Raw genomic sequence first — 11,255 nt, 5'->3', positions numbered from 1 at the left:
TAGGATTTCTAGTAAGTTACTTCTAAATTAAATGTACTCAATACTCTTCCATAAATTTTCAATTAATTTGAAACATGGTAGCTAGTTTTTCAAGGCAAAAGCCTTTATATATTTGACAGGATCTGCAGAGAACAAAGTTGGCGTTTTCTTTCTTGTGTTGAGATTCAAGAATGTTAACTTTTTCCAAAAGTCCCCAGCTATACCTCATCCCAACCCCAAGAAAGTGAAAGCCTTTGTTTATTTCCTGTAATAAGTAGTCATTTAATTAAAGAACAAAATTAACAGGAATCAAAATGTTGGAGCTGTATTTTTTTGTTAGACATCATATAAAAAAGAGAAAGTATAGTACAGTAAATCACTCTATAACATGAACTTAGTTTTCAAATCATTAGGATAAAAATGTCTTTTGAACAAAATACTGAATGACACTGGGTCACATGTCCCTCAGGGCGGAGGCTGGGAGTGTGAGCCTGCACATGCATGTCCCCATCCTCCATGACGCGCAGAACTGTGACACATGCGTGTCCCCGTCCTCCATGACGCTGCAGAGCTGTGAAACAAGGTTGAAGGCAAACAAGTTTTCTTCTGGGAGAGTTCCTCTGGGCCTCCAGTGACCCCAACAGTTCACACTCCTCAGAGAGCACAGAGGGGAGTGTGTCCTCTGGGTTGCTCCTCTTGTAGGTAAGTGGTCAGGACTGTGCCTCTGCGGTTCCGCTCTTCCCACAAACACAGCAGTTAGTCTTGAGGAAAGTTCCCTGATGAATGTTCAGTGTTGGTATCAAAAATTAAACACAAATTCTTCTCAGAAGAAAATCTCTATGGCCTGTGGAATCTAGAAATTAGTTTTAAAAATTAGATATTTATAATAGTTAAAATTGCCAAAAACAACAACAACAACTCCAAAACCTAAACCCAAACCCAAATCGACCAAACAAAAAGACCCTTCCACAAACAGATTTACCGCTGTTCAGAGTTTCTCGGGTTGAAATATAGGGCTTCAAGGGGGAGGCTGTTGTGGCTAAATGACTCCAAAGAACTCTTTATGACTCACAGCAACCTTGTGTGGGAGCTGCCAGCGAAGTTCTCGGCACACATGGGCGCTCTAGGGCCTGGCCTGGGTGATCAGTCTCTCCCCAAAACATCTGCAAACCAGTTACCGTGTTCATGACATTGCCTAGTAATCTCAGAAAGCTACGTAGGATTGAAATACTGTGTTGAGCTTGTAAAGCTACTAAAATCTGACTGTGTTTAGGTTTGGGGGCTCATGCACAGGACTGCCTATTTTGTTAATAAGAAAACAAGCTTTAAAGTGTGCTTTACAGAACTTTATTTCCATAAACGTACATTAAGAATAATAAGAGCTAAGCTAACCTGTCAAGCATGACAGAAAACTTTAAAAGTTGTTGCGTAATTTTCTTCTTTCCGTACAACCCTGACACGTGTGTAGGGCAGTAGAATACAGTTATTTTCTGCCCCAGTCAGCTTGCAAAGCAAATCTTTTTAAAAAGTGCAGTGGCCCCTTGGGATCCATCACTGGAGTCCACAGGGCAATGTACACAAGCAAGGTTGCATTTTTTTCTTCTTAGTATCAGGGAAGTGAGAGCGTCCATGAAGGAAGGGGACAGTGCAGCAATGCAGTCGCTCCTGCTCTGTGTTCTCAGCAGTCCCATGCCACTAGTGCTTATAAGCCTGTCCGAACTTAGCCGGAGAGAAGGATTGACAGCATACATAGCCCAAGAAGAAAAGTCTCTTCTCCATCTACTTGTGTGCGACAGGGTGGGCATGAAACATGCTGTTCACCGTGGCGGGAAGTCGGGCAGAAACCCCTGGCTGACTGCCATCCACTCCAGGAAGGCAGGGGATATTTCACTGGCCCGCCCTTAGTCATTGGATCGCTAATAGATTCTCAAATGCATGCTGAAGAAATGGATGTGCCTTGTGGTTTGGTGAACAATGGCTGGTGTTAGAGTTAGTGTCAGTATAGCGCAGTTAATGGGGACAATGGAGAGTAGTTTCACAGCAATCTAGATGTAGTGGTAAATGCTGTATCTTTTTTAAATATTGCAATTAAGTGCCTAAGAAAAATTTGAGTTGAGACCAATCTTCTTAAACATGACAGCTACATACTACCACATGTACCCCCGTTCACCGCCAATCCCCGCTTAATATCGTTTTTCTGAAGAGATGCCCCACATAAAGCTTCTTTTAAACAGTTCATGCAGCAGGAAGCTCACCTTGTCAAGTGCTTGCTGGATGCATGCACCTCCATTTCATTGCTTTTATACTCATTTAATTCTTTACGAATTGCTGCCTGGGATTTAAAAAGGATAGGTTTTCAGGTCAAATTATCACCTTTACACGTTGTTACCCATTCATATGTGCTGACACTGTTGCCAGAAATCAGAAAGGAACCACTTTTCTGTGTTGTAGTGAGGCCAATGATCCTGTGTGTACCAGCCTGTGAACCTAGCACAGACTCGGGGACCAGTGCTTTGATTCTGCTGTGCTGTCAGAAAACCCATGTCAGTGGAACTTTCGGGCATATAGTTCAGTTTTGTGCTATAGCAGGAGCAGAGTGCACATCTGTTTTAGGACCTCTAGCCTTGCCCTCTTTTAGCTTCTCTAAACATTCTATAATGCCTGTCTCTCATATGAGCCCTTCAAAGTCCGAGAGACAAGAATATATATTGGAAACATGGAAAACCTTTTATATTCAGATAACACTAGCTGCTAAAGAGATTCTTTCCCTTTGATCATCTAAACATGTCCAACTCCACTATGACACAATTTCTCCAGTTTGATGCATGTGCTTAGAAACATTCACAGTTATGGTAAGAACAAATTACTAAGCGTCTGTGTAACTTTTCTCTTCCAAGAAGAAATATGCTGAAAGCCTCCTTCACACTTCCCAGGCTATGTCCTCCTAGATGATAGGATTTGACCACAGATAGTCACTTGCCCCATATGCTTGGGTCATTTGATTTCCTTTATACATCTGTACCAAGTTTTGCAGTTCACACACCCATGGCACTTGGAAATTGGCATTCCTTAGGATCATCCTCATGTGCTCTGTGATGTCACCCACTAAGATGACAGATGTCATTTGCACTGACGACCCCAAATGTCTTATGATACTGCCAAATAAATGTCTTTTAGAACAGAACTGTCCCTGGATCAACTTCATCCTAAATCAGCTTCATGAAATCAACAGTGTAGGGTGTAACTTACCTAGTGGTTCAGATTGCCTAAGAGAGCCCCGCTTGGCCCCGAGATGTGATACCCCAGCCAGCACGGAAGCAGCTTACCTTGTCTGCTGCTGACAGTCGTGTCCAGGGCTTGTCTGCCCTCCTGTCATAGTCCTGTGCTCTCGCTACCTCCACATAGTCACTGAAGCGGATCAGAATCTTCCTGTCTCTCAACTCGTCAACAGTGGGTCTCTGATTGAGCTAAAATAAAAGCTGATTACAGTTAGATATATGCCACAGCTGTTTTCTTATAGTAAGAAGTGTATAGTAATCTATGAACAGCTACACTTGTGAATTATCATGAATATACTCAAATGTCATTTCAGAATGCATCAAATAATACAGCATCTCTTTCTTCCAACACCCACCTGTGCTGACAGAACACGTGGTCAAGGCATGGTTGATGGAATCACTGACTAAATTACATGTGGTCAGCAGTCTGTTGTGCTAACCTCTACTCTCGTGGTGAGGTGGAGACTGTTGTATTAGCTCTATGCTCAACAAAGCATGAGCCTTTGTTGAGGGTCAGCCAGACAATGGAAGTAATCAGGAGGAAAGGTAGACTTAGGTTCCTGGAGTTGCTTCCTAGACTAGCCACTGTAAATCTAACCTGGGTCATACATGGGTGCAATGGTCACACTCTATTCCACAGAGGCAAACAATAGCAACTTGTCATTGGTAATCAAGGGACAAGATACATTGAAGGCAACTAAGAATTGCAAGCCTGAAAGGTATATATATATTTTTTTTTGTCTGAAAGGTATTACAAAACCTTCAGTTGTCTTCTGGGGAGGGACTGTAAGTGCTACTTGGGTTTCACTGCCTTCTCCACGCATTGCTATTAAGGCCTCACTACCTTGGTTCAGTTACACACTGGGATATGTGCAAAGGACATTCTTGGAGCAACTGACCCCATGTTGTCTGGAAAGGCACACAAAGTCACAGTATGCTTTACACTACCCTTCCAAATTGCTGCAGATGCTTTCTCTGTTCCACATCTATTTTCAAAATAAAATGCTTTCATTATAATCCTGTATAGATTAGTTCTGTCCATTTGACATGAGTTAGAGTCATCTGAGAAGAGGGAATGCCAACTGAGGAGTTTCCTCCATCTGATTGGCCTGTGAGTATGTCTGTGTGAACATTTTCGTAATGATGGATGGGTGGTGCCACCCCTGGGCAACTCACCCTGGGTTGTTTAAAAAAAAAAAAAATCTGAGCAAGACATAAAACAGCATTTCTTCATGGTCTCTGCATTAGTTCCTGACTCAGTTTCCTTCACTGATGTCCTAGGACTCAGAAGTACAAGCAAATAAACTCTTCCCTGCCTACGTTTCTTCTGGTCATTGTGTTTAACACAGCAACAGAAAGCGAACTAGGACAGTACCTTTCTTGTTAGTCTTTGCTTGATCTCTCTCCTTTCTTCCTGCTCCGTCTGGTCATTCCTTTCTGTGAAAGAGAAGTAGAAGCCAGGTAAGCATTTCTTGTTACAGAAGCAAGTCCTAGCTTTCCTAGGGCCACTCCACAGGTGGCACCTTCTGACATTTTCAGTTCCTGTGTTTGCAATTCCCCAAAGCTGCCCAGGACATGCTGGCCTGAGCTGTCACATGACCATCCTTATCAGGCGGGTTCTCCTGTGCGCTCTGCAGGAGAAGTGTGTTCCTGCTACCACCTGCTTCTGAGGACAGCCGTGTACCGGTGTCCATACCACCTGTGGAACACACTCAGCAGGTGTTCAGCTCTGAGCCGCACTGTCACCATGGCTTGTCTTCTTGCTTTCCGTTTGACAAAACACAAACTGCAATTCTTCCTAATTATGGGCAGCATAATATCAGATATGAGCTCTTGCCTCTTAGGTGGTGGTTGTACTATACTTGCCAGCTAAAGGAAGGCCAGCATAATGTAACGTAACTGTTGTAACGTAAGCCTGGCCCGCGGATGCAGAGAGAAAAAGGAATGCAGTGCTATTTCTGGCATTCCAGGTGCTAAATAAAGCCTCAGGTCCCCAGCCTTAACAGAACTCCTGCCTAAGAAAGAGGTCTCACCCACCAGCACACAGAACAGTAGCACAGCCATGTTTTGGGAAGGAAAACCCTGTAACCTACACCTAATATAATTTTACATTCTGTGTATTTTATTTAAACTGTGTGTTTCAAACACTAGTGTTTGGGGGGAGCTGGGTGTGTGGGTGTTTAATACATGTGAGTATGCTTTTCAATAGCCTTATTTTAAAGGCTATCAGACTAGAGAATGTTAGAGGAAAACAATCACATTGAATGCTTGGTTCTTCAGACATATGTGGTAATAGAAAATGCATTTTGTAAGCTATGGTGACAAGGTAGTGGAACAACCAGGAAACCCTGAACATGTCATCAGGCCAGCCCTGAAAGGCTAAAGCTATGGCATCAAAGTAGTCCTGATTTCTTACAAAGGTCCTGAACAAATCCCATGTGTGGTCCTCTTGTGAAAAGACTGAGAAAAAAAAAATCAGGATTTCCCTCCCCAACTCCTTTTATTGTGAAAATGCCATTATGACCAAGACATAAAAACAGTTTGGGGAAGTTATTCCAGCACCCTGGATAGCTCCGTGTACATCCACCATGGGTGTCTAGGAAGGCATGATTGCTTCTGATGTGGTGACTAAGAGCTTGGCAGCCAGTACAGGAGGGCCAATGTTCATGTGTTAAAAATGTCACATTACCTCAGGGTCTTAGTTGCTTCAGTAGTAAAATGGGGATGAAAGCACGACTCTCAGATTTGTGGCAAACATTAAGGAACACACACAGACTGAACCTAGTCATCATATTCATTCAGTTAGGCCAAAAATACACAGAATTTTGAGCGTGTGTCAGATGCACTGACATTTCCTAAGTCTCCTCTTGAAGGAGAGCAAACACAGAATCCAGTCACCAGCGCAACAACACGTGTTAAGCTGCTTTGTGCTATTCCATATGTGGTGGTCATATCCTCACCTCAGAAGAAAACAGAACCACACAAGTCAAGCAACGGGCTTCTCAGAGCCTCCCACTCAGAACAACTAACAAGGCTTCTGAGCTAAGGATAAATCTGGCTTGCCAGCAAAGGCACTGTGTTTTTGATGCGTTGCCATGGCCATCACAAGGAAAATCCACTTTCCTCAGACACTAAAGGTTAGTGCAGCCGGTTCCAGCTACTGGCTGGCTCTACTCATACTCACCAGGCACTCTATTTTTAAGACTCCACTGTTTAGATAGTAACACAATTAGAAGTACGAGTGGGAGAACCTGGTCGCTCACATGAAAGGAAAAGCACCACCATGGAGGGGAAGAGCGGGACCAGGTTAGTCTGGGCATGGGGCTTTCCTGTGCCAATAGCACACCTGGAGTACATCCTAAATCTGGAACATATTTGTTGAAGCATAGACCATAGTTTTGAATACTATCAATGATGGAAGTTTGAATTTAAATCGAGTAGCTTTTATATTTTAATATCTAAATTAGCACTTGCTAACTAAAATGGCTTGACTCCTGCTGACATGGTCTAGTGAGACATCAGCCACAGTGTATGCAAGAGAACAGAACAGTAACACCACATAAGTTTAAAGGAAAGAGATTTGTGTGTGTGTATGTGCGCGCGCGCGTGTGTGTGTGTGTGTGTGTGTGTGTGTGTGTGTTCCTTCTGTCTCTGTTCACTTCCAAGCTTATTCTCAGTTTAAGTACCAAGACTCTAATGCATGTATAGTACAGTGGCCTTCAAATGTCAGCTCAACTATAAAAAAAAAAAAAAAATCCTGCCATTTTCTTTAAGAACGAATTCTCAATCTTAGGATTTCCCGCAATAGTCTACACAAGAGGGGGTAGGCATCTTCAAGGCTAAGGGCAGTATTGAGGCTAGGACAGGAGAGGAAGAGGTTGAGTCTCATGTTCAGATCAAGACTCTCCAGCCTCTCTATCAGAACCAGGTCAGTCTTGGTGCTGTTACAACTTTGAAAATGATGATCACACACAAAGAACACTCAGGCAAATAGAGTATACAACATACGGCTAGAGAAAAGCTTAAGAGCCACACTATAGGACAAAGACTGCAAACACATTTTGTGGGAAATACTTTTAAAGTAGTAGACAGGCACTACTCAGGGTTCACCTGAGGATTGGCTACCTTCCATCACCCAAGACCATGAAACTTCCATACAGTGGACAATATTGCTGGACACCTGAGCTCAGTACACTAGTTACATACCTAACTGGGGAAAGAAGGCCAGAGGTACAGAGAGAGGGTGCTGTAACCCAGAGTTCTGAGCCACAGAAGTTTCACTGCTCCAGTGAGCTAGCTGTTTCTCTCTCCTACCTAGGTGGGACAAGCGAGGGGTACACCCAGAAATTCCTGACTGGGTCTACAATTTCTAATGTCCACTGGACTCCCACTGCAAACTCCCTAGAAGCTCTGCTTGGCACCCAACATGCACAGAGTTAATTATTTATTTCCCTTAGGTCAACAGGTCCATCTAACAAATCTGAAGATAAAGGTGTCTTTAACTATGCTGAGAAGAGAGCTATTTTTATTTCATTTTAGAAGGAGCCTTCTGAATATAGCCACTCTAAGGCTTTTCTTTCAGAATATCTTAGCTGCTCAGATTAAAGGAACCCAGAGTGTTCAGCCTGCAGAGCTGGGCTGGGCTGTGAGGGCTCAGATTCCTGCAGCAGCCCTAGCACACGAGAGGGAAACCTCTAGAGGAATTGCCCAATACTCACGTTTCAGAATATTTCTTCTCTCCAGTTCCTCCACGGCGGGTCTCTGGCTCAGCCTTCTGCGGAAAAACACTAAGATTATGTTTTGCACCATAGTGGCTGCCTGGAAGTTCTGCCCAGGTCTGTTCAGTGAGAGGTGTCTGGCATACACCCCTCAAGTTGAAGATCACCTTCCGTAGAAAAGAGTGGACCACCAGAGCCTCTGGCTGGCAAAACCAAGTCAGACTTCAATGTAGGAGGAAAAGCCAGTCCACGGAGCCAGTGCTGAGGAAGTCCTTGCTCCACTCCAAATCATCACCAGCTCTGGTGTGTGCACACTTCACCCAGCCACATGCATGCTTGAACAGTGCAGAGATTCATTCAGGAAAATCTCCTTCCTGCCCACTAGCTTTGGGAGAAGCAGACAGCAGCGCTGCTGGGATTCAGGCTTCTGGTTGCAGCCATGCCCCTAGATCCTTGCTTCCAGGCATCAGCTCCATTCTCCATCCTCAGGACCAGGAAACCAGCCCAAGAATACAGCCAGTTGCCAGCCAGGCTGAGAGGAGCCTCCTCTGCCCCTGCCCCACCCAGGGGGAGTGTCTAGGGCCAGCTGAGGGGCCGGGCCTCCTGTCAGTGAGCACACAGCTCTAACACCAATGACAGTTGGGGATCTCCCAGCTAACTGGGAAGGGAGCCGCCCACGCACGCGCCTCCCGCCTCTCTCCTCCCTCCTCCCTCCTCCCCTCTCCCTCCAGCAGCCCAGATGAGTGTGCCAGTGTGCTGTGTGAAGACAAATTACTATTTCCTTTTCAGATAGTCTCTGGCTCAGGGAATTGGAGGACGAAGCCCAAAAAATAAACCATCAAAACTCTACAAAACATAAACAAAGAGCTTGTCAGGAGAGGGAGGCATAATTAGACAAAATCAATGCCAAGCTCCAATTATTTCTATCTAAAATAATGGCCTTGGGTTGAAGCCAGAAGCCTTCCTACTTCCGGATCCTTAGCCACCACAGAGAGGCATTGGGGCCGAGGCACTGACTACTCAGAGCCAGGGACTATAGCATTTTGCCCCCATGAAAAAAAATGCTGTCTCCAGAAATATGTGTCTATTTATAACCCCTGTCCCAGCACAAAGCCCGGGGCGTGTTGTCTGCTCCTCACTTCCCTCTGCACTGGAGCACAACTTTGCTTTGGGCTCCTCAGAGCTTTGTCTGCCAGCTCTTGCAGGGTGGGGGTGGCCTCTACCCTACTTCTAATGTTCCCTGAGATTTGAACCTGGACCCTAACAACTCTGGCTAGCAACCAGAGTCATGCATTTCCCTATCTATCCTAGGTAATACCTATCAAATGTGGTCCCTTCTTCTTGCCGCTATGTCCTAAACCCTCTCAAATGACCATGGCCTACCGGCTATGCATCATCCACTGTCCCGAGCCCCGTGAACACATTGCTGAGCCTGGGAGGTTTGGGGGAGCTCACTGTCCAAAAGAAAAGGCAGATGAACGAGAAAAAAAAATCACCAGCCATTTTATAGTGACCTTACAGAGAATAAATGAATGGAGGGATAAGGGGCCAAGCAAGTCAGGAGAACCCGGGGAAGGGGCAGGTGCACTGAGACCCTGGTGACAATGGGACAACCATATGCATTCTTTATAGAATCTTTCCTAACTGCTCATTTGCTGGGCTTGAAGCCTAAGGGAGGAAAGAGACCGCTGGAGTTAGGTCCTCAAGGTCTTGGAGGACATGCTGTGTGAGTAGACTTTCTTGTGGGAAGTGTGGAGCCAGCTATGGTTCTAGGGCTGGGAGACGACATGGTATAAGGTGCTCTCCTGTTCCAGTCTGCTCAAGAAGCAGTCCTTTGGAGGGACTGGTCAAGCAGGTTATGGTACAATAGGCCATATGATGGGACGGAAGCGGATGGGGTTTGGAAGACAAACCCTGGTGATCAGAGTCATTTTCTGCCTGAGCATGTGTAGGCAGGGCACTCGGCTCTTCCAGCCCTGCTTCTCACACACAATGAGGACTAAATGGATCTTCAAAGAGTTGTAGAGACAGAGTCAATGTAAAATGGCACTTCATAACATTTGCTGGGGATCCAGAAATCTCTCAAGAATTCATACCACCTCAAGGATCCCCGTACCCAAGGGCTGTAAGGTCAGGATGGCTGTGGCAGAGGCTTTAAGGTGGCAGAGGAAGACGATAGGTTGGAGTGTAGAGACAGAGGTAACATACAGTGGGTGAGATGCCCAGGTAAGCACTGAAGGTAAAGGGGTGACTGTATCACCTTGTTCCAGTCTGCGAAAGTCTAGCAAGCTTCTGCTAGGCTGGGTCAGTACCCCAGCTCACCACTCCAACTTCTGGAAACCAGACTCAGTTCTTCCCTGGCCACTGAGGATCCACACAGACCGGCTGTGGGTGGACATCAGCACAATGGCTATTGTCCTCAACCATGTAGAGCTTGGGTCACCACTCTGCTGGTAGCCCCACTGTGGGCCTGGACCCATAGGAAGGGCCACTTCATCAGACACTTGGGTCCCTTCCCTTAGACATACTCTCAGATACTTCCACCCTTGACCTCAGACATGCTTTCCTCCCTCCCATGTGCCCTGCTCCATCAGACATGCCCTCCTCCCTAAGGTGCTCGGACACTTCTCCATCCTCTCTCCTCCAGCACAGATCCACACCCTGCTCCACCACACTTCCCTCTAACATACGCACAGACACAGACACACCAACCAGTGCCATTTCCATGCCTTCCGGGCAGAAGGCACATGTGGAGTTCACGCTGGTGTTCTTCGCCTCTGCCTGCCCCACCCTAGCTGCCAACCACCCAGGCGCTGGCTTGTCTGCTTACTTTCAGATAGATACCTGTAGTCCAGCTGCTGCCTTCCCGCTCACCTTCAGCCTTGGACCACACAGTGCATCTGCCAAGAGCCACTGTCCTCTCCCAAGGTACCTTTCCACGCCCCTGTGAGTTCCCTAGAGCTGGGAACATGAGGTGACTCCTGACATTGTGGATAAAGCACAAATGGGGGGCTGCCCAGTGATCTGTACAAGATAGCTTGACGCTCCAGGGACACAAACCGAGAGATATCCAGGGGTGGGGAGAGGACGTCATGTTTCCCCTTCTTATCCAAGTTCCCAGGATGACACCATTCATGCACATTTTAAGTAACACAAGGACCACACAGTGGGCAGGCTTGCCTGCTTTGTGCACTTCTCCGAGAGTCCTCACTCTTCTTATAGACGAGTTGCCCAGGGTCAGGGATGTCCAGAATGCCCCTGAGATCCTCCAGGGCATAAG

At 46.0% G+C, this 11,255-nt stretch overlaps 1 protein-coding gene across 1 annotated transcript in view; it reads right to left on the bottom strand.

Annotated features, from left to right (window-relative positions):
• Window positions 1-2,230: 2,230 nt before the first annotated feature.
• The window catches only part of PHACTR3 (phosphatase and actin regulator 3), a gene marked incomplete at both ends in the record, with an annotated part of 177,418 nt that continues 168,393 nt past the window's right edge, over window positions 2,231-11,255 (bottom strand). Inside the window, 4 exons of the mRNA XM_080924871.1 lie at window positions 2,231-2,311; window positions 3,306-3,446; window positions 4,633-4,694; window positions 7,976-8,031. Coding sequence (XP_080780997.1) covers window positions 2,231-2,311; window positions 3,306-3,446; window positions 4,633-4,694; window positions 7,976-8,031 — 340 coding nt within the window. The remainder of the gene's footprint in view (window positions 2,312-3,305; window positions 3,447-4,632; window positions 4,695-7,975; window positions 8,032-11,255) is intronic.

The sequence above is a fragment of the Micromys minutus genome (genome assembly GCF_963924665.1).
Source record: "Micromys minutus genome assembly, chromosome: 11".
Classification (NCBI taxonomy): Eukaryota; Metazoa; Chordata; class Mammalia; order Rodentia; family Muridae; genus Micromys; species Micromys minutus.
The sequence above is the reverse complement of the archived record's forward strand: the minus strand, read 5'-3'. Positions and strand labels throughout refer to the sequence as shown.